The sequence below is a fragment of the Hyaena hyaena genome, unplaced genomic scaffold (assembly GCF_003009895.1).
Source record: "Hyaena hyaena isolate Hyena2069 unplaced genomic scaffold, ASM300989v1 scaffold_584, whole genome shotgun sequence".
Lineage (NCBI taxonomy): Eukaryota > Metazoa > Chordata > Mammalia > Carnivora > Hyaenidae > Hyaena > Hyaena hyaena.
In genome coordinates this window covers 1,023,289-1,050,919 of record NW_024081205.1, presented here as the reverse complement: position 1 = coordinate 1,050,919, position 27,631 = coordinate 1,023,289, and the positions used below count along the sequence as shown (strand labels likewise).

Genomic DNA, 27,631 nt, shown 5'->3' with positions numbered 1-27,631 from the left:
AATCTGAGAGCAGAAAGAAGATAGAGCATTAACTAGTCAAAGAAAGAGGGTTTTCCATGATGTAGCAACAAGTGCAAGGGCCCTGAGGTAGGAAAGAGCATAGAAAAGGCCAATGACACAAGATAGAGGACAGAAGCCTGTGAAAATAAGCTACCAGCTGAAGTAGGAGGCAGGTCATACAGGGGTATAAGGCCTATTATGATGGCATTTAGTGTAATCTCTGAGCCCTACTATGGGATTTTGTTTTAAGCCAGTGAAGTATTAAAGCAGGGCTGTAACAACACATTTGTGTTTTTAAAACATCAATTTGGGGCACCTGGGTGGTTCAGTCGGTTAAACTTTGACTTAGGCTCAGGGTATGATCTTACAGTTAGTGAGTTTGAGACCTCGCATAGGGCTCTGTGCCAACAGCTTAGAACCTGGAGCCTGCTTTGGGTTCTGTGACTCCCTCTCTCTCTCTCTCTGCCCCTCCTCCCTTTCAAAAATAAAATGTTAAAAAAAAATTTTTAAATAAAAAAAAAATAAAACATCACTCTGGCTACTCTCTGAAAAAGAACCAGTGTTGGGAAAGGAAAAGTGAAAGTCTAGAGGTTAGCATAGCAATCCAAGAGGGAGACAGACTGGGCTGTTGCCATGGAAGTGGACAGAAGTGGATGGATTCAAGAGACAGGAAGTAAAATCACCAGGAGCTGGCAGTGAATTATATTGTGGGGGTTACAGGAAGGAAAATGACAAGGGGAGTGACTCACTTTTCAATTTATACAACTAGATTGATGGTGGTACTAATCCCTGAGATTGATGATTCTCCCCAATCCCCACTCCCCCACGCCCCGCATGATCAGTGCTTCTTTAAAGACAGAAGAGGGAGACAGTTGCAGATTAAAGATGTTGGAGATGGAGGAAAGAAGAGCAGAGTCCTCAGCCTTGGAGGGATCCTGTGGCCCTTTTCTGAATGAGAGAGAAGGACAGGGTCAAGTAAACTGCACTCTTAACAAGCCAATGACAGATTTCTTAACATATTTTAAACTTAGGTATGAAAAAAACTGTAAAATATCTCGATTTTTTAAAATATTGATTACACGCTAAAATGATAATACTTTGGACATATTGGGCTAAATATATGCCTACAATTAATTGCACCTAGTTTTTACTTTTTTAAACGTAACTATTAGAAAATTTTACACTATCTGGCTTAAATTATATTTCTGTTGGACAGCGCTATTTTAGACAGAAATTCAGACTAGTGTTCCATGATACGGCATCATTCTACTCCTTGCATCACATCATCAGACCATTTCACCGGTACCTACGCTCCAACAGGCTGGATTCCTAAGCCTCTGTTCAACAGTCTCCGGCTCCAACCCAGCGGGACTACAATGGCCAGTGTGCACTGCGTGCCTTTAGGGGTGGGGTCTAGAAGAGCGGGTTTTTGTGACGTCACGTCCGCTACGCCGAGCTCTTCTCCTCGCGCCCTCCCTGGGCGCTCACCTTGGAGGTGGGAGGGGAGCATTTGGGAGGTGGTAGGGTAGCAGGGTGGAGGGCGCGCAAATGTGGGGGAAGAGGGGCCCCAAGCCTGCTGGGTGAGCTGCCCTCGGTCTGACTTCCCCCGCCCATGTTGGGTCCGAAGCGGTCGTGAGGATCGTTCTTCCCGTGGCGCGCGTCACGTGGAAAGAGCGGCTGGTTTCCCGGAAGTGCCCGTGTCCGCTGTGGGTGGGCGTCGGGTGTGTGGCCTCGCGGGAGCGTCCACACCACAAGAGGAGGCAGGCGTGCGCATTGTCTCTGCTTCTCAGGCCCAGAACCTCTCCCGTAACTTGCACAATGGGTGCCACCCCGGTTCTAGAGCAGACCGAGGAGGGGGAGCCGAAGGCGAAAGCCGTTTCTCCCCTGGCAACCGACCTGCTTTAACTTTTCTTGAGAATTCTTAACGCTACTTGGAACTGTTGTAATGTGCGATCTTGTGGGCAAAGAAATGCCTGTTTAACTGAGCTATTGTTTCCTATGAAGTTACTCAAGATACAGGAGAATGTATTTGAATTTTAGTGGACCAAGTTTAGCAAAACTTTTATTCATTTCAACTGCTGTGCACGTTCATTCATACAACCTCGTGATTGAGATGATGCTACAGTTCTGGGCTGCATCATCTTAGGGAGTCGATGTTACTTCTGGCAAGTTCTGGCTTTCCCTGGCTATTATGGTTGGTGGTATGTGCCTCTTGTTTAATTTCAGGTTGATTGCCTTGTGATGGCCGTTATCCCCCCCCATCCCAACTTCCCCCCGAAATGAGAGGGAAAAAGTTCCTTCCAAATGGAGGATTCTGGGATCTCCCATGCTTTTCTTTTCCTTCAGAACATACATGACGTGCTGGTTCTCTTACTTAAAAGGCACAATTTATGTCCCTGCCAAATTGTTTTTTCAAATCACTGTGGTCTGATTTACCATGACTTTTTATAGCAGCAGCAGGCCTCCACATTGTAACTCTTAAAAGATAAACAAGCGTATTAAAACTTTTAGAGTTTTTGAACAAAAATCAATTCCAGTTAGAACCAAACCAAAAATGGTTAGGAGCACTCAGCAGATCAGAACTAGAAGAGAGACATAATAAAGTGCAGCAAGAAAGGAAAGTGTTTGATTGGCTGTATTTTTTTCTTAGTTTATTGTCAACTTGGTTTCCATATAACACCCAGTGTTCATCCCAACAAGTGCCCTCCTCCATGCCCATCTCCCCCCTTCCCCTCTCCCCCACCCAATCAGCCCTGTTTGTTCTCTCAGCATTCAAGAGTCCCCCATGGTTTGCCTCCCTCCCTTTCCCCCACTATTTTTCCCCTTCTCCCTCATGGTCCTCCATTAGCTTCCTCCTAATCCACCTATACGTGCAAATATATGGTATCTGTCCTTCTCTGCCTGACTTATTTCACTCAGCATAACACCCTCTGGTTCCATCCATGTTGCTACACATGGCCAGATTGCGTTCTTTCTCATTGCCGTGTAGTATTCCATTGTGTAGATAAACCACATCTTGATCCATTTCTCAGTTGATGGACACCTAGGTTCTTTCCATGCTTTGGCTATTGTGGAGAGTGCTGCTATGAATATTGGGGTCCATGTGCCCCTAGGCATTAGCACTCCTGGATCCCTTGGGTAGATTCCTAGCAGTGCTACTGCTGGGTCATAGGGGAGTTCTATTGTTCATTTTTTTAGGAATCTCCACACTGTTTTCCAGAGAGCCTGCACCAGTTTACATTCCCACCAGCAGTATAGGTGGGTGCTCATTTCTCCACATCCTCGCCAGCATCTAGTCTACTGATTTGTTCATTTTAGCCACTCTGACCGGCATGAGGTGGTATCTCAGTGTTGTTTTGATTTGTATTTCCCTGATGATGAGGGATGCTGAGCATCATTTCATGTGTCTGTTGGCCATCTGGATGTCCTCTTTGGAGAAGTGTTTGTTCATGTCTTCTGCCCATTTCTTCACTGGATTATTTGTTTTTCGGGTGTGGAGTTTGCTGAGTTCCTTATAGATTTTGGATACTAGGATTGGCTATATTTTAAAGGTGGCTATTTAAAGGTGGCTATATTTATAGGTGGCTGTTAGTCGTTGGTTTTCTTTAGCATTTTGCTTTTGTAATCTAGAAGCATGTACACACTTAGAGCATGGTTTGCTTAAATAGACCACCACAGCCACATCAATCTAATAGCCTCCTTGTTTAATTAATTTGACCCAATGCAGGGAACTCATAATTTTCAGAAGTTGCATGCATTGGGACTCAAACCCTTTTTTTCATGGTTAGCTATATCCGTCACCATATGATCTCATTTTCTGCTAAGAAGCTTTTCATACATTTAAGTCCAAAGTAGCCTCTCAAATCTAATCAGCTTAATGATTTTTTTTTTTTATTCATGGCTTTACATTGTTGTTACAGCAGTGCACCCCAAGGAGCTTAGGACAAATCATTTAGCAACATGAAATGTTCCTTTTTGGAATATTAATCACAGTTGACATTAATTATGCTTAATATTGTAGCAATTGAGGGGCACCTAGGTGGCTCAGTTGGTTAAGCATCCGACTTCAGCTCAGGTCAGGACCTCACAGTTTGTGGGTTCAAGCCCCGCGTCGGGCTCTGTGCTGACAGCTCGGAGCCTGGAGCCTGCTTTGGATTGTGTCTCCCTTTCTCTGCCCCTCCCCACTCATGCTCTGTCTCTCTCTCTCAAAAGTAAACAAACAAACGAAAAAAGAAATATTGTAGCAATTGATTTTTTAAAATTTTTTAATGTTTATTATTGAGAGAGAGAGAGAGAGAGAGAGAATGAGTGGGGGAGGGGCAGAGTGAGAGGGGGACACAGAATCTAAAGCAGGCTCCAGGCTCTGAGCCATCTGCAGAGCCCAACATGGGGCTTGAACTCACAAACTGTGAGATCATGACCTGAGCTGAAGTTGGAAGCCAATGGACTGAGCCACCCAGGCACCCCAGCAATTGGTTTTTATAAAAATTAATCCTCAAAATAGCCCATAGATTAAATTCTACTGTTATCTCTGTTTTAACAGATAAACAGATTAAGTCCTCTACCTAATATCACACAACTGGTAGCAAAGCTAGGATTAGAACCCAAGAAGGGTAACTCCAAAGTCCACACTCTAGCACATACTCCTACAAGGAGAATACTTGACTGGTTAGAAAGCTCTGGGCTTTGTCACTTCTCCCTTCTGCCTCATAAAACATTATAGAAGAAATTAAAGAGTTGTTTTCTTGATGGGGGCATCATTGGAGATTTACTAGAGGGAGGAAGAGTCATTCTGCTGGGAGGTGGGGAGAAGGCAGAGAAAAGAAAAATAAAATGTCTGAGAAAGAGGGTGGAAAAGAACATCTGCCCAGAAAGATAAACCTCTGCCAGCTTGCCGGATTCCAGCTCTAGCCAGTCCAGGGGTCCCTGAAGGATGGACGGTGTCGGCGAAAGAGTGATGAGAGAGCCCCAAGATTTTTTCTAATCACCAGGCAGGCATCTCTGTCCTGTCGGTTTTGGTGTCTTTATTTATAGGTCAAGTGATAACATGACATCAGAAAATGGAATTTTTACGATGGATAATTCTCTGTGATAAGATGCTTTGGAAAGTGTACAGAAACAGATTTCACAGAAGGATTCTTGCAGAACTACCCCAATCATAATGAGGTTGAGTAAATCTTCCAACTAAGAAAATAACAGGGAAAAACAGGATAACATACACATTTGTTTAAGTCAGTACACTAAGTTGAAATCATAAGTTAAGTTGCATATAGATAGGCTAGGAGCCATTCTGTCTGGCTCACAAGAGGAAGAATGTGTTTGAGCTGGTTAATAGGTTGCCTGTGCAAACTTTTTTACTTGATGCTGAATGTGTAAACACCATGGGGGCCCTAAATGTGTCAGCCTTAGTATTTGGGTTTATGTTTTAACTACTCTTACCCATTCTTATAATAGATGCCAGTGTAAGGGAAGGTATTTGTAGAATGTAGGCCCTAGGGAAGGGACATCACCAATTAGCAAAGGCATATGTATTAACTTATGTTCTGCCCTTATCTGTTCTTTATCTCTAAATTAGATTCTTTGTCTCCGGGCCAGATTTAATTGTAACTCTTGTGTTCTTAACCCCCTTTATTACGTATGTCTTGGATCTGCAAGGCCCATAGGAAGAGCCTTTTGACAAATATCTACAGTACTTTTATCTAAAATTCTCCTTTGTAGGGGCAGGAATATGCCTTTTCTCATGAGGTATCTGTGTGGGGAATATCGGTCTGATCTGGAATATTGTGAGGCCTGGTCAATACCAGCAGGCTCATTTCCAACATGAGCCAGTAGTAGCAGAAGGAGATACCGGTTTTCGCTTCTCATGGCAGGAGCTGTGCAAACGCTGCCATTTCCGCTCTGTGACTGTGTTATCCAACAAGGCCAGTGCGGCTCCCAGCACCAGCTAAGGTCTGCAGTATTTTACGTGCAAACGAACTACTTTACTTTCCAAATGAAAGTTGGAGTAATGAGAATGCTTCCCTCTCATGTGCTTTTATTTTGAGTAGTAGGTTCAGATTCATAGATTCATGTCAGATATCCAACATTTAAAAAAAAACAGCTTTAAGAAATAGGGTGTCTTCTGGGGGTGGTGGGATTTGGGATTCTTTGATCTTTCCTTAAACATGAAAAGGGAACGGGCGCCTAGGTGGCTCAGTTGGTTAAGTGCTCAACTCTTGACTTTGGCTCAGGCTGTGAGCTCATGGTTCCTGAGTTCAAGCCCCGTTTTGGTCTCTGCACTTCAAGTGTGGAGCCTGCTTGGGGTTCTCTCTCTCCTTCTCTGCCTGCCCCTCCTTCACTGGTGTGCACTGTCTCCCTCTCTCTCAATAAATAAACTTTAAAAAAAAAAATGAAAAAGGGACGTAGTAGAACGTGACCGTTGAAGTTGCAGATAGAGAAACCTCAGCATGAACGCGGCTGGGCCACCCTGAAAGCCTGTTGAAGCACCCCGGCAAGTTGTAGCACCTTGTATTGGTTATCCTTTCTGTACTTCTGATGGTTGCGGTTTTTGATCAGGCTCAGCGCTAACCGAGACCATGTGGACCGCAGACGAGATTGCGCGGCTGTGTTACGAGCACTACCGGACCAGGCTGCCCAAGCAGGGGAAGCCCGAGCCCAGCCGTGAGTGGACGTTACTAGCAGCTGTGGTGAAGATACAGCCTGCCGCTGAGCAAGCCTGTGATGGCGCTAACAAACCGGTACAAGGTGAGACCTTTCCACCTCCGAATGGCCCCTCTCCCTGTCAGAGATGGCAGAATTGTTCCCGGCCATGCAGGGACAGTCCTGGCTGGGTCAGCTGCAGTGGTGCGAATGCTCCCCTGCGCTCCACCAGGTGCCACGGTCCCTCCCATGGTGGGAGATGGCTGTGCTGGAACCACAGCCCTAGGCTGGGTCAGCCTGCACGAATGCTCTGGAGGAATGTGCAGACACGAAACCTGAGCATGGGGGACCGTTCACATCATGAGAGCTCACTTCATGATTCGTTCTTTTCCCCTCAGTGACAAAGGAAGTTGTCTCGATGGGAACAGGAACGAAATGCATAGGCCAGTCCAAAATGAGGAAGAGCGGTAAGCCCGAGTGGGGTCTGGAAACCCCCGTCTATGTTGTCTTCTCCTCTTCTCCGCAAAGGGGCCATACTGCTGTGGTGGCCGACCTTTATGTTCCCACTGACTATCACTCCAGATGGAAGAACAGAACTCATTTGTTTTTAAGTTTATTTATTTTGAGAGAGAGAAAGAGAGAATGTATGCCTGAGTTGGAGAGGAGCAGAGGGAGAGAGAGAGAATCCCAAGCAGGCTCCCCACTGTCAGCACGGAGCCCTATGCAGGGCTCGATCTCATGAACCGTGAGATCATGACCTAAGTCAAAATCAAGAATCAGCGGCTTAACTGGCTGAGCCACCCAGGTGCCCCATAGAATTCATTTGAAGCATGAAATAAACTGTGAAAGCAAAGGCCTCCAGGAACGTTGCTTTCTGAGTAGATTGAAATTTGGCCAGTATGTTCATGCTCAGACCAAAAGTTCCCCAGACTTAGCAGCTCCACATTATATCTGAAGCCTCCACAAGCAATCAAATGGAGATTTGGGCACCAACAAGATTATGGAAATCCCTTAGAGATCTGGCATCTCCACCTCTGCTTCCAGTTAACAGATTCCCTCTCAAGATTGCTTTCCCCATTTTCCTAGCCTTGCCTCCTGTGTTCCGGGACCAACATGGATTGAATCTGATGAAATCATATCACCACAAGAACAAGTGCGATACCAGAGTACAAAAGACTTGGCCTCCAGTCTTCCTATAAATCAGTAGTTCCTGGCTCTGGGGAGATTTTGCCCCCAGAGGACATTTGGCAATGGCTGGAGATCTTTTCAGTTGTCAAAACTAGGGGAGGGGGATGCTGTGCTACCTGCCTCTGGTAGAGGCCAGGAATGCTACTAAGCATCCTACATTTCCACAGAACAGACCGCCACAGCAAAGAACTTTTTAACCTAAAATGTACAGTAGTGCTGAGTTGAGAAAACCCTGCACTGCCATCGTTGCAGTGCTCTTTGACAGAGTCCTTGAGGGGCTCTGTGGCCATCCTGGCCGCTGGGGGACATCGCTGTGTTCTGCTTCTAGGAGGCAGGGCCAGGCTCTAAATGTCTTCACTAGTGTCCTGTCTTTGTCACAGGAGACATCCTCAATGATAGCCATGCTGAGGTCATAGCCAGGAGGAGTTTCCAAAGGTAAAGCCACCTTCCCAGACAATCCGATTCAGCCTGCCATCGGTGGGGGGGGGGGTCCCAGAACTTGCATTTCTAATAAGCTCTCAAGTAATACTGACCTTGTCAGTCTGTGAACTACACCTTGAATAGTACTGGTCTACGCAGTGGTTCTCATGCCCAAAGTGCATCAGAATTACCTAGGTTTGTGAAAACCCAGATCACCGGGCCCACCCCTAGAGATTCTGATTCAGCAGGTCCAGATTGGATTTCTAACAAATTCCAGACGATGCTGATCTGCTGGTACAAGGGCCACATTTTGAGACTCACTGGTCTAGACCATTCTCGTAATTCCAGATTCCAGTGCCAGTCCCATTGGTCTGCAGTAGCTCTTTCTTTCTTAGAAAATCACCCAGCCAGTCTTTCCCTTTACCTCAGTGATTGGTTGTTCATTCTGATAACATCTTGCACCCTGTTAGGTACCTTCTCCATCAGCTCCACTTGGCGGCCTCCCTGAAGGAGGATAGCATTTTTGTCCCTGGAACTCAGAGAGGGCTGTGGAAACTCAGACCAGGCCTCTTGTTTGTGTTTTTCTCCAGCCATACACCCTGTAAGTATCTTCAAGGCTTTGAATGAATGTTATATTGTATATTTCTTGATGTTTGTCTTATTCATGTCTTATTCATACATTTCAAAAAATAGCTCTTCTGGCTGAAGTGTAGCTACAACCAGTGGACAGTGCCTTTTTCTGAACAGGCCATTGTGCCTAATCCCTTCTCTACCAAGGAAAGGCATTTCAGTTCTCAGTTCCCAATCAGGATTGTGAAGCCTAAAACACACAAGGTCTGAAACCAGCAATAGGGCTTAGAAATCCAAAGCCTTGAGTTCTATAGAGATTTATGCTGAAACTCATTCTATTCATTCATTCATTCATTCAACAGATGTTTTCTACTACTTGTGACATACAGTATGACACACTGGGTATATAGCAGTGAGTAAGACTGGCCCCTGGCTTAGCCTCAAAGAGTCTTTTAGGGAATGTAGACAGTCATGATTAGTTAAGTTAAATTTTGATGAGTTATAAGGAGATGTTCCGGTGCTATGGTTTTATTAGGAAAACCAGACATGACCTGGGGGTGGCCACTCTTTTTTTGTCTAGAAAACTGAGAATAATTTCTACCCTCTGTAGACAGCAATTCAAATCAAAAATGTAATATAGTTTAAGAAAGAATGAGTCTATCAGAAAAGAATTAGTTGAGTCAAAGGCCAGAAAAATGACATGCAGAGTGAGGTAGGCAGGCCTCACCCATGCTTTCTTGTTAGCTGTGGATGCCCTGGTCCAACCAAAGGATGTTTCCTAACTCAGTGCTTCTCAAACAATAATATGCATATGAATCACCCATGGATATTAATTTAAAAAAATTTTTTTAATGTTTATTTATTTTGGAGAGACAGAGCGTGAGCAGGGGAGGGACAGAGAGGGAGGGAAACACAGAGTCTTATACAGGCTCCAGGCTCTGAGCTGTCAGCACAGAGCCCAATGCGGGGCTGAAACCCACAAACTGCAAGATCATGACCTGAGCTAAAGTCGGATGCTTAACCAAGTGAGCCACCCAGGTGCCCCAATCATGGATCTTAATAAAACATGGATTGAAATTCGTTAGTTCTGGAATGAAGCCTGAGGGTCTGCATTTCTAACCAAATCCCCACAACGCCAGTGGTGTTGGCCTGTGGACCACACTTTGAGTAGCCAGGGCTTGGCTGCTCCAGTGGCAGGCATAGCCTTATCATGGAGAGAGAAGCCTCTGCAGATCACAGCTAGCCTGACCGCCTAATCAAACCACATAAACCACACGCTGCCCTGTAGCCAGATGGGAAACATCAGGACTATATAATGAGTTTTTCAGGAAGCTAATTTCTTTCTATGTGAAGGTTATGAGATTTTTATTTTATTTTTAATAGTGGTAATTAGGATTTTGAAAGATCTTAATTAATGGAATACAAAGTAATCTGTTGATCTTAAAGTCTGTTGGAAATTTTACTGGCCTATGAAATCAAAATCTAGAACCATGGGTCTAACTGCCCTGGGCTCATGGGTAATCTTTTCAAATGTGATGTCCACCCGTGCATGGTTTGTCTGCAAGAGGAAAAGTACACTACCTGGAGAATGTGACTGTCCGGCTCCCTTGGCTTTTATTCCTCACTGCTGGTTGATAATTTGGTGCCTGGGTTAGCTACTTCCGGCCCTTACTTGTGAGTTTGATTAGCATGAGTCAGCCTCTCGAGTTTAGGCATCCGTGCATATCAAATCTCCGAGCTTTCTGAGTGGGAGGTGGGCCCCAGTTCATTCTCCAAAGTCACTGTCACCTTGTGAGGCCTCTGGAAGCCTGCCAGCCAGTCTTTCTGGCAACACGCCCACATCTACCTCTCTTGCCTTTTCCACTCTTAGGTCTAAAGACTACAAATGTATTATTTACATGCATTAGAAGAACAACATGCTTTAGGTTAGTGTTTGAAGAAGGAGCTCCTTTCTCATGGGGAAGCTGTGCTTTTAACTAACCTCTGGTTTTCTTTGATTCTGTTTAAGCACAGAGTTAGGTCAGAAATCTGTAACTTAGCACAGGGAAACGCCAGCTGTATAATTCACCGCAGTCTTTACTGTGAGGACATGCCCATAAATCTCCAAGGTGGGGAAATTGTGAACATTTTTGCCAAACGTATTTTTTTTAATTTTTAATGTCTTATTTATTTTTGAGACAGAGAGAGAGCATGAGAGGGGGAGGGTCAGAGAGACAGGGAGATATGGAGTCTGAAGCAGGCTCCAGGCCCTGAGCTGTCAGCACAGAGCCTGACGCAGGACTTGAACCCACGAACGTGAGATCATGACCTGAGCCGAAGTCCGACGCCCAACTGACTGAGCCACCCAGGTACCCCTTTGCCAAACATATTTAAGCATGAAATCAACCTCCCACTTTGGTTTTCCAACTTACGGGATAACATCCCACAGAATATACTCGGGAAACTGTGCTTATTGTAAACCAAGGTTCTTAACATTTTCAGTTTTCCAGATCCCCCCCCACCCTGGCGTTTCTAACTCACTGGGTCTCAGTAGGATAGAGCCGCAAAGGATTCTTACTCAGGAAGTTTGGGCAAGTCTTCCTAATTGATCTCAGGTCAGCTGGAAGATAGAATTAAACTCCATTTAAGACAGTGGTTCTTGGTGGGGCTTCTGGGTGGCTCAGTCGGTTAAGCTTCCAACTCTTGACTTCAGCTCATGTCATGATTCCAGGGTCCTGGAATAGAAGCCCTCGTTGGGCTCTGTGCTGAGTGTGGAGCCTGCTTAAGATTCTCTCTCTGTCTCCCTCTGCCCATATCCCCTTTTCTCTCTCTTTATTTATTTATTTATTTTTTAATGTTTGTTTATTTCTGAGAGAGAGATAGAGTGCAAGTAGGGGAGGGGCAGAGACAGAGGGAGACACAGAATTACAGTCAGGGTCTAGGCTCTGAGCTGTCAGCACAGAGCCTGATGCGGGGCTCGAACTCAGGAACTGTGAGATCATGACCTGGGCTGAAGTCGGACACTTAACCAACTGAGCCACCCAGGCACCCCCTATTCTCTCTCTTCAAAAAAATAAAAAATAATAATGAAAAAGACAGTGGTTCTTAAACTTGAGCCTGCATCAGAATGACCTAGAGAGCTTGTTAAAACACACATCGCTGGGTGCCGCCTCCAGAGTTTCCAATTCAGCAGGTCCACTGTGGGTCCCAAGAATTTGCAGTTCTCACAAGTTCCTAAAGGATGCTGATGTGGCTGACCTGGGGGCTTTACTTTGAGAACCACTGGTTTTAAGGGGTTCCTTCTCCTGCAGGTGGGGATGCCTCCATCATTCCAATGCTTGAGTTTGAAGATCAGCCCTGCTGTCCCGTCAGTAGACGTTGGGCCCAGAAGCCATCAGAAGAAGCCAATAGTAACCTGGAAACTTCTGAAAATGAAAAGAAATGTGAAGACCTGGGTGGTCCTGTGACCAAAAGGATGAGGCTTGGGATTCCTGATGGTGCGGCTCACTGTCAGAGTTTAGACAATCAGGAAAGTGGTCCAGACCCACCAACTGTCAGCAGCTCTAATCTCACCACACAGGAACTGGCCACTGTCACCGGAATGGCCCCCAGTGGTGCCAAAGTGGTGGACATTTATAGAACTGGAGCCAAATGTGTGCCGGGAGAAGCTGGAGACTCGGGGAAGCCTGGTGCAGCATATCACCAGGTGGGGTTGCTGCGGGTGAAGCCCGGCCGGGGAGACAGGACCTGCTCCATGTCCTGCAGTGACAAGTTGGCACGGTGGAATGTCCTCGGTTGCCAGGGGGCACTGTTGATGCACCTTCTAGAAGAGCCCGTCTACCTGTCAGCTGTGGTCATTGGGAGGTGCCCGTACAGCCAGGAAGCCATGCGGAGAGCTCTGACTGGGAGGTGAGCGGGCAGGCAGGGAGGGCTCAAGTGGAACAGTCTTTCTGAGAAGCAGTCTGGGAGTATGTCTGTCCAGAGAGCCTTCAAGGCATCCGTATGGGGGTGCCTGGGTGGCTCAGGCAGTTGAGCCTCCAAGATATCCGTACTGGGGCCCCCGGGTGGCTCAGGCAGTTAGGTGTCCCACCCTTGATTTTACCTCAAGTCATGATCTCACGGTTACTGAAGTTTGTTTATTTATTTTGAAAGAGAGAGCACACATGAGCAGGGAAGGGGCAGAGAGAGAGAGAGAGAGAGAGAGAATCCCAAGCAGGCTTCATGCTGTCAGCACAGAGCTCTTCTCAGGGCTCAAACCCACAAACTGTGATGTGAGATCACAACCTGAGCCAAAATCAAGAGTCGGACACTTAACCGACTCAGCCACCCAGGCATCCCTGGTCTTAAAGTATATATACACATACAAAAAAATTGTGGACGAATATATACCAAATTGTTAGAATGATTACCTCTGAGTTGTGATATTATGGGTGTTTTTTTCTTCTTTGCAATTACTCTATTTTCTAATTTCTCTACAGTACATATATATATTGCTATTATAATTTTTCAAAACCGTCAACATCAGTGTTAATTTTTTAAAAGATTAAAGACACAGGATGATCACTGAAGTGTAGCCTCCCTAAAGAAGGGCAGCCAGACCTAATTATGGCTATGGTAACTGAGGGCAGGGTGAGGCCATGGCTGGAGGGGAGGCCGGTCGTGTCAGATGTACTGCCCCCCCGAGGCTGAGCCCAAGGTGCAGCCGCAGGGTGTGACCCACTAATTCCACTCCTAGGTACGTACCCAGGAGAAATGAAAACATGCATCCACATAAGAACTTGTACATGAATGTTCATAGCAAGGTAGGTCACAGTAGCCAAAGCGTGAAACAGCCCAAATGTATGTCAGCCAGATAAACAAAAGGGGGTAGACAGTTATGGTGGAATATTAGCCCCAAAGAGAAGTGAAGGCCAGATACAAGCTGCAACACAGGTGAGCTTGAAAACTTCATGCTAAGAGGAGCCACAGAGTGTATGATTTTATGTAATGAAATGTCCTAAACGGGTAAATCTAGAAGTAGATTCGTGGGTGCCAGGGGTTGGAGAAGGGGATGTGGAGTGATTGCCAACAGGTGCAGGGTTTCTTACTGAAGGGGTGAAATGTTGTAAACTTAGGCTGTGGTGACATTGGCACAATTCTGTGAATATCCTTTAAAAAAATGTTGAATTTTACACTTTATTTTTCTAATGTTTATTTTTGAGAGAGAGACACACAGAGTATGAGCAGGGGACGGGCAGAAAGACAAGGAGACACAGAATCCGAAGCAGGCTCCAGGCTCTGAGCTGTCAGCACGGAGCCCAATGCAGGGCTCCAACCCATGAGCCGTGAGATCATGACCTGAGCTGAAGTCAGACGCTCAACCAACTGAGCCACCTAAGCGCCCCTCACCCCAAATTTTATACTGTAAATGGATGAATTTTATGGTATGTAAATTATACCCCAATAAGATTTTTTAAAATTTAATTTTAGTTTACAGAAAGAACATGCTCAAGCCAGGAAGAAGGGCAGAGGGAGAAAACCCGAAGCAGCTGAGTGGCCCAGTCACTTAGGCATCAGACTCTTGATTTCTGCTCAGGTCATGATCTCACAGTTCATGAGTTGAAGGCCCACGTCGGGCTCTGCACTGACAGCATGGAGTCTGCTTGGGATTCTTTCCCTCCCTCTCTCTCTGCCCCTCCCCCACTCATGCTCACATGCATGCACACCCTCTCTCTCTCAAAAGAAATATATAAACTTTAAAAAAGGCAACTCTGGGCGCTGTGTGCAAGATATTTTCTGAGTTTCCCATGCTTTCCCTATTCTGAGACCTTAAAGTTGCTCTCTGCTCAGTTCCAAAGCAGCATCATGTTGGCATGTAGATTGTGTGAAAGATACAAGAAGTAAAAATGAAGCTTTTATATTATAGGATAGTTTTGGTTTCTGGTGTGTTTGAAGGATTCCCTAGGAAGCAGATGCCACAAGTTAATATTTCTGTTTAAGCTTTTCAAATCTTCAAAGCCGGTACCAGGAGTAGAGTTCAGAGTCCCTAAAGTCACTAAGGAGTGGTGACTCAGTTCACCGTTTTCACTTCAAAGTGATGGTAAGAGATCTTCCTCCAGCCATGAGGTTCATATGATCTAGATTCTGTTCTGTTACACCCTCTCACCAAGACTCAGGGGTGATGTGGTCCACGGTCCTTCATACTCTCTTCTTCGAATAGAAGGCCTAAACCGAATGCATTTTCCCTCACATTCAGGTGTCAGAACGTCTCAGCTTTACCTGAAGGCTTTGGAGTGCAAGAAGTGACAATACAGCAGTCGGGTTTACTGTTTGAACAGAGCCGCAGCGCAGTGCAGGCAAAAAGGGCTGACAGCCCAGGCCGGCTTGTCCCTTGTGGCGCAGGTAAGGTGTCCTCGTTCCCCTTGCTCTGGAGTGACTTTTCCCCAGACCACGGGCTGGCCTGGGAGGGCCTATGTCCACCCAGCCTGGGCAGGCAGTTTATTACCTGAGTGGTCAATAGTGTGGGCTTGGGAGCCAGCTTCATGCTGTCCTTGACCCTGGGCAACTTATGTCCTGTCTTAGCCCCAAGTTCTGCGTGTTCAGATAAGAATATCATTTCTTTTTTTTTTTTTTTAATTTTTTAATGTTTTATTTATCTCTGAGAGAGAGAGAGAGAGACAGCGTGAGCAGGGGAGGGTCAGAGAGAGAGGGAGACACAGATCTGAAACAGGCTCCAGGCTCTGAGCTGTCAGCACAGAGCCCAACGTGGGGCTCGAACCCACGAACCGTGAGATCATGACCTGAACCAAAGTCCAACACTTAACTGACTGAGCCACCCAGGTGCCCCAAGAATATCATTTCTTAAACAAGGAATCCAATTAAAAATGCATAGAAGACATGAATAGACATGTTTCTAAAGAAGGCATCCAGATGGCCAACAGACACCTGAAAAGATTCTCAACGTCATTCATCATTAGGGAAATGCAAATCAAAACTACAGTGAGCTATCACCTCAGACCTGTCAGAATGGCTAAAATCAACAATACAAGAAACAGGTGTTGGCGAGGATGTAGAGAAAAAGGAACCACCTTGTTGTTAGTGGGAATGCAGACTGGTGTGGCCATTATGAAAAACAGTATGGAAGTTCCTCAAAAAACTTAAGAATAGGGACATCTGGGTGGCTCATTCGGTTAAGCATCTGACTTCAGCTCAGGTCGTGATCTCATGGTTTGTGAGTTTGAGCGCCACATCAGGCTCTCTGCTGTCAGTGCAGAGCCCACTTTGGATCCTCTATCTCCCTTTTTGCCTCCTCTCTCTCTCTCAAAAATAAATAAACATTAAAAAAAAATCTAAAAAAATTTAAAATAAAACCTACCCCATGATCCACTGATCACACTACTGGGTATTTACCTAGAAGTACAAAAACACTAATTCAGAGGGTTGCATGCACTCCTGTGTTTATTGCAGCATTATCTACAATAGCCAAATTATGCACTGGCAGGTGCATGGATAAAGAAGAGGTGGTGTATATATACAATGAAATACTATTCAGTCATAAAAGAAAATGACATCTCGCCATTTTCAACAGCATGGATGGAGCTAGAGAATATTATGCTAAGTGAAATAAGTCAGAGAAAGACAGATACCATATGATCTCATTCATGTGGAATTAAGAAACAAACGATAAAGGGAAAAAAGATAGACACAAGCCACAAATGACTCTTAACTATAGAGTTAACTGATGGTTACCAGAGGGGAGGCTTGAGGGAGGATGGGGAAAGTAGGTGATGGGGATTAAAGAGTGAAGGAAAAATCTATCCTTCCTTATTGGGCTTTATCAAGATTAAATGAGAAATACTATTTCAAGCATTTACTGTGTGTCCAGTATATGATGAATGCTTAATGGTTATTAGATTTTATAATGATGATGATGATGATGATGATGAAACACAAGCCACTTTATATACCATATTCTGGAGGCCATCCATCAGAGTGGCAACCATTGACCGATGTCCTATCCAACTCTCATGAATCTGCAGAGGCAGGGAAATATTTTTGTTAAACCCCTCTGATGTTCGCAGGAAACTAAACTGTCTTAACTTCAAAATCTTGTCTTTTCACAGCCATCAGCTGGAGTGCAGTTCCTGAGCAGCCACTGGATGTCACTGCCAATGGCTTTCCACAGGGAACAACAAAGAAAGGAATCAGGTGCCTTCAGGCCAGGTACAGCATATTGGGGCAGAAGGAGATGGTGGCTGTGCAGTCATTAGATAGTGTTAGCACTACCTAATTCCAGAACGTTTCATTCACTCCAGAAAGAAACCCTGCACCCACTGGCTGTCATTCCCCATGCCCTTCTTCAACCCCATGAATCTCCTTTATGTCTATGTGGATTTGTCTGTTCTGGACATTTCACTACATGAAATCATACAGTATATGACTTATTTTACTTAGCCTAAGTTTTCAAGGCTCATCCATGTTATAACGTGTATCCATCCTTCATTCCTACATTCCATTGTCTGGATCTGACCACTTTTTGTTTCTCCATTCTTCCATCAATAGACATTTGGGTCATTTCACTTTGGGGCTATGGGAATAATGCTGCTGCAAACATTTATAGAACCTTTGAGAAGGACATATGTTTTCAGTTCTCTTGGGTATACGGTGGAATAGAATTTCTAGGTCATAGGATAACCTTGGGAGTTTTGGGGGTTTTTTTGGCTTTTGCTTTTTTGAGGAACTGCTAAACTGTTTCCCACAGTAGCTGCACTATTTTAAACTCCTACCAGCAATGTATGGGTTTCAATTATTCTACATCTCTTTACAACACTCGTTATTGTCTTTTTTTTTCCAGCTTAAGAAATAAAAATTTACTGAGAATTCCTGGGATAGTAGTTATAGCCTCCCGACCTGGAGGGAGGAACAAACACCGTAGGAAATCACTCAGAAATCACACTGTTCCCACGCCTCTAGCCAGCACAGGGAGGAGCAAAACCATTCCCCCCAAAATTGGTCAGGATTTGTTCATCCAAGAAGGGCTGGGAGGCCAGATGCAGAAGGGACCATCGTATGATACTGGGGAGGAGGATGGGGAATGGACCCCGAGATGGCTCCTCAAAAACCAGGAGAGAGACAGATCCACTTCTCTGGTGGTGGGGTTCCTGGTCACCAGGCACATTTCCTACCCTTGATGAGGCTGTCACTGGCCTGGGTAAACCTTACATCCTGTAGGTTCGGGACAAGGTTGTCAGCAGTGAGATAGATACGGTGCTGTGATTTGGCGGTCGTCTTGGAGATGTTCTGGGCTGCCCGCATCTTGCGCAGTTTGATATAGCCTGGGGTTTTGGGGGCTTCTCCAAGGTGAGCAGGCTGGGGTTAAGGGTTCACACAAGGTCCACTTTTGGTCTCAACCCATGGCCCCATCCTTCCTACTCCAGCCCTTCTCTGGGCTGTCAGATCCAAGGTTGCACTCAGATAGCTCATGCCTGGTCCCACTTCGGTCCCCACCTATGGGCCCCCCTACACGCAGCTGCCAGGAACTGGAGACAGCAGCAGAATTGGAGGCTCTGCCTCCAATTGTAGTCATTGTGGGTGTGAAGTGCTATCTCGTTGTGGTTCTGCTGTGCATTTCCCTAATTGTTTGAGCTGCTTTTGCTGTTGAGCATCTTATCGTGTACTTATTTGTCCTTTGTATATCTTCTTTGGAGAAATATCTATTCTGATCCTTTGCCCATTTTTTAACTTGGTTTTATTTATCTTTTTATTATTGAGTTGCAAGATTTCTTGATATATTCTGGATACTTGTCCTTTATCACAGATGTATTTTAACATATTTTTCTTCAATTCTGTGGCTTGTCTTTTCACTTTTTGAAATTGTCCTTTAAATTCTGATGAAGTCAAATTTTATCTCTTTGTATCGTGGATGGTTTGTGCTTTTAGTGTCTTGGGTAAGAAACCACTGCCTGATTCAACGTCACAAAGATTAGCTTTGTTTTCTTCTCACAGTTTATAGCTTTAGCTATTAGGTTGATGACTTTGATCCCTGTTGAGTTAATTTTTCTGTAAGGTGTGAGGTAGGGGTCCACCCTCACTCTTTTGAATGGGGATATCCAGTTGTCCTGCCACCTTTTTTTTTTTTTTTAAACACTGTTCTTTCCACTGGAAGATTTTGAAAACAACACATTCTTGGACTTTACCACTAGGCATTCTGGTTTCATAGGTCAAGCTTGGAAGCCAAGAATCATTTCTGAAGCTCCACAGTGATTGGACTGGCAGAAAGGGAACCATGAAAGCAGGACTTTGTGTCTTCATATTGGCTTCTACTGAAACGTAGAACATGTAGTCTGCTAGACCTGAGACTCCATGTGTGTTTGAAGGTTCATGCATCCGCCTTACTGGTTTTTCTTCTTCTAAATGCTCAGCAGATCCCACTCTCCTTTTCCCTCCCAGTGAGCCACTGTAGTCTTCAATAGCCTGTGCGTGGGATGGGGTCCAGGGAAACAGCCTCTCCACCAAAGGCATTTACATCTTAGATGGACTGAGCTGCCACTGAGTGACTCTGGTAGGATTTCCACCATTTACGGTATAGTTAACCCTTGAACAATGGGGAGTTTGTGGGTTCTGACCCCCCCCTTACCATTGAAAATTCCATGTATAACTTTGATTTCTCAAAAACTTAACCACTAATATCTTGCTGTTGACTAGAAGACTTACTGATAACACAAACAGTTGAATAGCATGTATTTCATATGTTGTAGGTATTATATACTGGATTCTTACCGTAAAGCAAACCAGAAAAAAAAAGTTATTAAGGAAATCATAAGGAAAAGACATTTACAATACTGTATTTATTGAAAAAAATCCTTGTGTCCATGGACCCCGCACAGTCCAAACCCATGTTAATCAAGGATCAACTGTTGTACTTTTCACTCTTGAGTTGCTTTTCCGTTTCTTTACTATTCCCTTAAAAAAAAATTGTAATTAAAGTTCACAGGTGGATTTGTTTGTTCTTTTTAATATGCTTAATTTGCCAGCCTCAACACAGACAACAATAACAACTTACATAGTTTTAGACTTTAAAAAAGAAAGTTTTGTTCTTTGCAGCCACTCAGCAGGGTCCGGATGGCCCAGTCTGCAGACCCAGACCCTGTCCTGATAGCCCAGGCTGTTGAATGGAGTGAAATTAATAAACTTGTTCAGGGTGGAGATTTTGGGGCCAGTTTTTCCCTGGGGGCCTCCTAGCTTCAGGCCGCTGTTTACATCTCTCAGGGGACCAGCCCTTAGCCACAGACCAGGGTGTGTGAGCAGAGCACGTCCTGCCTTCACAGGGACCACATTTCCTGCAGTTCTGGCTCTGCTCTGCCGTAGTGACAGGTCAGCAGCAGCTTGTCCTGGCCCCACCCACCTGACTGTGGCTCCTGTTTGTGCTCTGCTCAGGTCTGAATGCTCTTCTTTCCTAGGAATCCACACCCTCTTTTAGCTTGAAGGCTCAGCTTAGCCACCACTGCCTTCTGACTCACAATTCCCATCCTCTCTTCAAATTCCTGTAGTGCTGATTCTCCAGCTTATCCCAATATGTCAGTGCTCTCTGTTGATGGAGAGTACCTCGCATTCCCAAGCTCGCTTTGGCTCCAGTTACCCGCATGACTTTGAACATGTCCGGTTGCATTCCAGGCTTCCGTGTGTCCATATCTGTAAGATGGGGATATTGGAATAGATGATCTGAGGTCCCTGCCGTGTTGTAGATGTCTCTCCATTTAGGAGGCAGACTCCATGCAGGGAGGAAGTGTATGGGGGAAAGAGCAGAAGCTTTGCAGTCCAAGAGACTGATGTTTAATTCCTCGTTCCCTTTCTCCCCAGTGTGTGACATCTTGGGCGAATTATTTTACTTCTCTGAGCCTCTGTTTCCCCAACAGCAAAGCAAGGGTAACTAGGAGTATGTATCACCCAGGAACATGGTGAGATGTGAAAGCAAATGTGGGGCGCTTAGCTAGCTCAGTGGTTTAAGCGTCCGACTTCAGCTCAGGTCATGATCTCACAGTTCGTGGGTTCAAGCCCTGCACTGGGCTCTGTGCTGACAGCTCAGAGCCTGGAGCCTGCTTCAGGTTCTGTGTCTCCCTCTCTCTCTGCCCCTCCCTTGCTCGTGCTCTGTCGCTCAGAAATAAGTAAACATTAAGAAAAAATTTTTAAAAAGCATATGTGTGCAAGCTCGCAGCAAACTCCTTGTTAAGATTGGTTTCCCCTTCAGTTGCCCAGTGAAGCTTCATGTTATGTGCAGAAGAGTCAGGATTTCTTTTATTCTAACAACTTACAGCTGCTGGAGAGAGAGCAGGTTTTCCCACTGCTCATTCCCACACCCTGGCATCTTAAGACCACCTTCTTTACAACTGCGGGACATATGAACGCAGACTGGGATGTTAGAGACATTTCATATACTAACACAAGACGAGAAGAAAACACTTCACCTAAGTCATCGTGTTCTTTTACAAACAACACGATGATAACAGACACCAGGTAAAAGACCCTCATTCTTAAGAAGCTTTATTTCGCTCTTTTCCCTGAAGTGGCAAATCCTCATCCCCTCACCCCCAACCCAGAGCATCCTGGAGAGATCATTACATGGCTCACTAAATTATAAAAAGAAAAGGGGGAGGGATTAAAAAAAAAAAAAAAAACCTGTGTGCCTAAGTATGTTAAAAGATAGGACTGGGTTGGGGCATCTGGGTGGCTTAGTCGGTTAAGCATCCGACTTTCGCTTAGGTCATGATCTCGCGGATCGTGGGTTCGAGCCCCGCGTCGGGCTCTGTGCTGACTGCCAGCTCAGAGCCTGGAGCCTGTTTCAGAGTCTGTGACTCCGTCTCCCTCTGACCCTCCCCTGCTCACGCTGTCTCTCTCTCTCCTAGAAATAAATTTTAAAAAACCATTAAAAAAAAAAAAAAAAAAAGAAATTGTCTATGTATGTACAGTTTTCCGAGCTCTCTGATGCCCCAACCAGCAGTGTCAACCAACTGACCAGGAAGAACCCGATATCCAAGAACGCGATCCTTGCTGCTGCAGGGAACTGGGGCTCCTTGGAAAGCTGTAGCTCGCAGCCCTCAGGAGAATCGTTGTGCCCCATAGATGATGTGAGCGGTTATTAGTGAGTAGGTCTCGTTGACAGAGGAATTACTTGGATGGCCACTCTGTTCTCCTGTTGACTAGGTCTTGAGAAAGGTCTTTCTTCTCTGGAGGTGGCTCTTGGTCAGCAGAGGAGAGGTTCCCAGCATCCCCCGTCTGTCTTTATAGCTATAATACTGTAGCGTCTCTCACAAGGCCATTGACTTAGGCCAAAAACATTCATAAGAGAAAGTGCTGCTTGTTCCTCCAGAGGGAAGAATGCTGGAAACATTTACAGATCTGGTCTCCAGAAGCTGTGAAAGCAATGCCCTTGTTTTATTCTTGATTTTAAGGACATGAATTTGCTATAGGTCTTTATAGACACCCTTTATGAACGTAAATGCTATCTTTCCTAGTCCTTGTTTGCTAAGAGGTTTTAAATCATTCTGTGGATGTTGAATTCTAACAAATGCGTCTCTGCATATTTTTTCCTCATAATTATATTGCATTTCTGTTTTAATCTGTTAGTGAGTTAAGTTTCATTAGTTTCTTGGCTTTGGACTTTCTTTTTAACATTAAAGGAACCTTATTTTCCCAAGCGCCAGCAGCCACACAGGCCCCATTCAAGCCCAGGGAGAGCGGGAGGGCCCCACGAAGCAGTGATTGCTGTAGTATAGCCTAGGTGCCCACCAGCTGAAGGAACTTTCTGACAGACTGTACACTTCCCTAGTACACATATACCTGCTATGGCCCCCGGGGGTCCGAGCTGATGGAAAGCTCAGGTGGACAGTTTGTGAGGACGGTGAAGGGTACGGTGTGTAAAGATGAGACAGCACCTGTTGGCACACACATCTCCCTACCCTGAATCAGCTTGTGAACTGTGTACAGGAAGGAAAGGAAGAGGCACACATGGTCCAGATCACAGCAGCACGGATGCGCCGAATCAGGAAGGCCCAGGTGGGCCAGTGAGGAATCCGCACTCGCTTCCTTCATGGTTCCGAGCTGTGGCCTGCACAAAGCTTCATGTCAGAAGCAAAGGAAGGCCCACAGTGCCCCTGGGGGAGTCTGGAGGCTCTGTCTCGGGTGCTTGTCCAAGGGGACTTGATAACCTAGAGTCTGTGTGACCACAGTGTCATTGTGAGCGGCATCACCCACGAGGCCAGCTCCCTTAGGAGGAGGTAGCCCAGCATGGCTGGCAGGTGTCCTGAGACCTGTGTCCTGTGAGATTTAGTAATCTCACCTCTGTCATCACCCCATTTGAGCCTGTCACCTTCATGATTTCACTACTGATGACATTTCTGAAGATGAGGTTTTTTTAACCTCACCCCAATCTGGTCTACATTTTCTTCATGTAAAGAACAGGTACAAATGGGAGGCGGGTTCCTACACATTCAGACTTAAAAAAGATACCACGTGAATCCCGGTGTCTGTGACAGGGGTCTGGTACATATCAAACACTCATGATAAATCTTTGTCTTCTCTTTCCAAACAGATCCCGAATCAGCAAAGTGGAACTCTTTAGATCATTTCAGAAACTGCTAAGCAGCATTTCAGAGGACCAGTGGCCAGACTCCCTCAGGTGATGCTGTTGACCCATTTTTTTTTTCATTTTTAGGGTGACTTGTGGTTTAATTCTGGTTTACAAGTGGCAGGAAGCTTTGGCAGTAGTGGTGGCTTAACAGGCCAGTGGGCACTTAGTTGCTACCCGCATGTGCCTCTGTCCCCTGGGCTCTGACCAAAGATGCAGATCTGAGGTGTGCGGGATGGGTGGTGCAGGGTTACAGAAGACTGAGGGGGGATTAGGGCTCAGCCTGTTCCGGGCCCTCCCTTCTCCCCACTCCAGGCAGAGAGCAGGGCGGACGTGTGAGTGCTTAGAGAGCAATAGAGTCTGTTAGGAACATCACTCCTCTGTTTCTCTGCTGCAGCTTTACGACTGAAATTGCTCCCAGACAGGAATGGAGAGAAGTATAAAACCACTCCAGGGGCAGGTGGGTGGGTAGTTCAGGCACTTAACTACTCACGGTCAGTGCCCTCACTTCGTACACCAGATGCAAGCTCCAGGGCCCCCAAGCCAGTTACGCTTGTGACCACTGACTGCACACTCGGGTTCCTGCTACGCCCTTAGGTTCACTAATTCACTGGAACAGCTCAACTTCAGGAGTGCACTGTACCTACAGTTACTTTTTATTGTGGAGAATATAGATCAGGACCAGCTAAAAGAAGGGACACACAGGGCAGGGTCTGAGGGGGTACCAAACACAATGCGTCTATGTCCTCAGGATGTGTCACCCTCCCAGCACATTACTGTGTATCACCAACCAGAAGGGGGACCCAAGCTTCAGTGTCCAGCGCCTTCACTGTGGTTTCATTACATACACCTGAATGACTCGCTGGCCACATGACGTGACTGAACTCATTCTCCATCTCCGCCTCCCATCAGGAGGGTCAGACGGGTATCACAGACCCAAGTCTACTCTGTGGTTAGTCTTTCTGGCATGGCCAGCCCCTTCCTGATCTATCTAGGGCCCACCAGGAGTCACCTCACTAAGTATAAACTCAGGTGTGATCAGAGGGGTCTGCCACGAATAACAAAGACATTCCTGTCCCTTGGGAAATCCTGAGTCTTTGAAGGTTGCCTCCCAGGAACCGGCAACAAGACCAGCCAAATTCTTTATTGTACAGCAGGGGGGAAGCCAAGGCGTTGCTAGAAGAGGCTATTTGAAGAGGCTGGCCGCTTGTTGTGGCCGTCCTGCGTACTGCAGTTGGTAATGATGAGCTCCAGTCAGTTTGGTCAGTAGTCACTTTGCTTGCTTTTTTTTGTCTGGAAAAATGAATCACACTAACCAGGGGGTTTCCGTACATTTTGTGTGTCAGTGAAAACAAACGTGGACTAAGGTCAAGAGAGATTTTACTCAAAAGGATCATTGCAGGGGCTGTTACCAGCAGCAGCAGGACTGATGACAGTGAGGACACTCCAGTCCTAAGGTCTGTAAGCCTCCAGGGCAGGCGGAGGGAGTATGCCTTTCGGGGGCAGCGGTGAGCAGAGCCGGAAAGAAGAGGACGGGGGCCTGGGATGCGCAGCTGGTGCGATGGGACAAGTAGACGGAACATCTTTTCTTGAGATCAGTTGTCAGGAGGGGCCTTTAAGAATAGGTCACTGCATATTGTGACGCTGGCCCAGGCTGCGGGTGGGTCAAAGCCCAGGGTCTGGGGGAAGGACAGAAGCGTATCTAATGTTGGTCAGGGAAGCAAGAATTTTGTCGAGATTGGTGTGTGCGTGGAAAGAGTTCAGCTAGTCATTATGAGACAGAGAATGGGAGTTTGAGGGTCTATCATAGGTAAACCAAGGGGACATCCGTGAACCTTATCTGAGCCTTACAGGGAAACGGACTGTGCAGGAAGCCATTTCCCAGAACTCTATAAACCAAAATGTAGTTATTCTTGTTTTACCTGATTCCGAGAGGACCAGACAAGACTAGCATTGTTTATTCTCACCTGGTTTTTTTTTTAATGTTTATTTATTTTGAGAGAGTTGGCGTGCAAGCAGAGGAGGGGCAGATAGAGAGAATCCCAAGTAGGGACCACATGGTCAGTGTATAGAGCCCCGTGTGGGGCTCCATTTCATGAACCAGGAAATCATGACCTGAGGCAAAAGAATCGGACACTTAACCAACTAAGCCACCCAGGTGCCCCCTTTACTCACCTGTTTCAATCCATATAGCTTTCTTTTTTTTCTTTTTAAATTTTTTTTAACGTTTATTTTTGAGACAGAGGGAGACAGAGCGCAAGCTGGGGAGGGGCAGAGAGAGAGGGAGACACAGAATCTGAAACAGGCTCTAGGCTCTGAGCTGTCAGCACAGAGCCCGATGCGGGGCTCGAACCCACGGACCACAAGATCATGACCCGAGCTGAAGTCGGACACTTAACCAACTGAGCCACCCAGGCGCCCCTCCATGTTGCTTTCTAGTGAATTTCCTACACTGGAGAGAGAGTAGCTGTCGGAAAGCCTACCGAAATCTCCCGTTCCTAGGTCTGTTCCTAGTCTCTGGTGAGACGTCTGTCCAGCTGATCGCTCTGTGGGCCCCCATGTTGAGCTGATTAGTGAGAACCTGTGTGCTTGCTGGTGTGTGTGCATTAGGGCGCAGACGCTGGAGACGTACCACGAGTACAAGGAGGCTGCGTCTACTTACCAGGAAGCCTGGAGGGTGCTCCGGAAGCAGGCCTTTGGATCCTGGATCAGAAACCCACCGGACTACCACCAGTTTAAATAAGAAGGGCAAACTGCAAACACTGGTAGCAGAGTGTTTTCCCGCTGCTTGTACTGGACGGCTTCTTCCTTTGTGCTGGACAAGACTTAGCTTTTCTTGTGGCTGAGTCAGGAAAAAAAGTCTGCCATCTGCCAGAGTGACATATCTCTTCTGTGTAATATGGACAGAATTCTGGAACACAGAACTATCTATACTTGACTGACATCTCTCTCTGCTAAAACCTCATCTTGCTGATGCCCTTGGCATCTGTCCTGACTTGTGTGTTATTGCTTCTCTAAAATATGGAATAAGAATTTGGACTGTGACGCTTAAAGGTACTCTGCAGTAGCTCCACTTTGTGCGTTCTTGCATTGATCTGGCAAGTATTTCTTGGGCTGAGATGGTGTTCGAACCTCTGCAAGTTTTAGGGCTCCCTTGGCATAGTGGACAAATGCCACTTCTTCCCTTGGATGGCCATCCTTTCCTGCTCTTTCCACGGGGCTTGGTTGAAGCAGACCTCACTCCCCGGCTCTCAGGTTGTGAGGCAGCCCCGTACAATCCTGGCACCACTGTGAGAGCGAGCAGGACAGATGCTCTCTCCTCTCGGTTCAGGAGCTCTACGGGCCACAGCATCGTGGGACTGTCTGTCTGTGCCTGCCTTTGCCGCCACACAGAGGCAGCCAGCTTGAGAACGAAGGCAGTAAAACAGGAAACCACCAAAAGAGTCAGCTCCCATGACCTTGTTTGGATGCCTGAAGCCAGTGCCCACCCTGGACTTCCAAGTATGTGAGATAAATTCCTATGACTGTTTTGGTTAAGCCTGTTTGAGTAGGTTGTCAATGGCTTTCAAATCAAACAGTTCTGTCCAAAAGGCCATATAGCAAATCAGCAGCAGACCTAGTCACCAATCCTGTTTTAACCAACATCTAATATTTAACTCTCAACCTCTCTGCTCCTTAAATTATTGATGGAAAGGGAAGATCTTCACGTCAGGATTACCCAAAGCCCTTCTCAAAGTTCTTTAGCATCTTGGTATAGCTTTTTTTTTTTTTTAAGATTTTATTTTTAAGTAGTCTCTACACCCAGTATAGGGCTTGAACTCATGACCCCAAGAGTCACACACTGCACTGACTGAGCCAGCCAGGCTCCTCTCATTCTTGTATAGCTTTAAATGTTTTTTAATAACAGCTTTGTTGGGATCTAATTTATATTCCATAAAATTTACCCATTGAAAGTATACAATTTAGTGGCTTTTAGTATATCCACAGAGTTGCACAACCATCACCATAATTTTAGAATATTTTGTTCTATATTCGAGGTGGGGGGACCCTCATCAATCCAGTATGGTACCCCTTAGCAGGTGCTCCCCGTTTCCAGTCAGCCCCACCCTCACCCCAGCCCCAGGGCAACCAGGTTCTACTTTCTGTCTATAGGATTTGCCTGTTCTCAACATTTCACTTAACTGGGATCATATAATACATGGTCTTTTGTGACTGGCTTCTTTCGCTTAACAT

General features: G+C 45.9%; 1 protein-coding gene and 1 non-coding gene across 4 annotated transcripts; one reads left to right on the top strand and one right to left on the bottom strand.

The window, feature by feature from the left end:
* The first annotated feature begins 1,480 nt into the window (after positions 1 to 1,480).
* ADAT1 (adenosine deaminase tRNA specific 1) lies at positions 1,481 to 27,162 on the top strand. 3 transcript variants are annotated; one of them, XM_039256422.1, is made up of 10 exons: positions 1,481 to 1,495; positions 6,556 to 6,744; positions 7,038 to 7,106; positions 8,208 to 8,262; positions 8,718 to 8,848; positions 12,108 to 12,705; positions 15,032 to 15,177; positions 16,899 to 16,998; positions 23,363 to 23,449; positions 26,730 to 27,162. In XM_039256422.1, exons 2-10 carry the CDS (start codon positions 6,576 to 6,578, stop codon positions 26,905 to 26,907), a joined length of 1,533 nt encoding a protein of 510 aa, XP_039112353.1. In that variant the 5' UTR covers positions 1,481 to 1,495; positions 6,556 to 6,575; the 3' UTR covers positions 26,908 to 27,162. The 3 variants fall into 3 exon arrangements, with proteins under 3 accessions (XP_039112353.1, XP_039112354.1, XP_039112355.1); XM_039256423.1 differs by having other exon boundaries at positions 26,009 to 26,798; XM_039256424.1 differs by lacking the exon at positions 26,730 to 27,162 and adding an exon at positions 23,796 to 24,504.
* Positions 18,226 to 18,449, bottom strand: LOC120248220. Its single transcript, XR_005532527.1, has one exon. It is a non-coding gene; the product is annotated as a small nucleolar RNA U89 (small nucleolar RNA).
* Positions 27,163 to 27,631: the final 469 nt, after the last annotated feature.

Coding starts and splice junctions, on each gene's coding strand:
- ADAT1 (XM_039256422.1), top strand. CDS start 6,576: ATGTGGACCGCAGACGAGATTGCGCGGCTGTGTTACGAGCACTACCGG. Junction 6,745..7,037: donor CGCTAACAAACCGGTACAAG/GTGAGACCTTTC, acceptor TTTTCCCCTCAG/TGACAAAGGAAGTTGTCTCG. Junction 16,999..23,362: donor ATCAGGTGCCTTCAGGCCAG/GTACAGCATATT, acceptor CTTTCCAAACAG/ATCCCGAATCAGCAAAGTGG.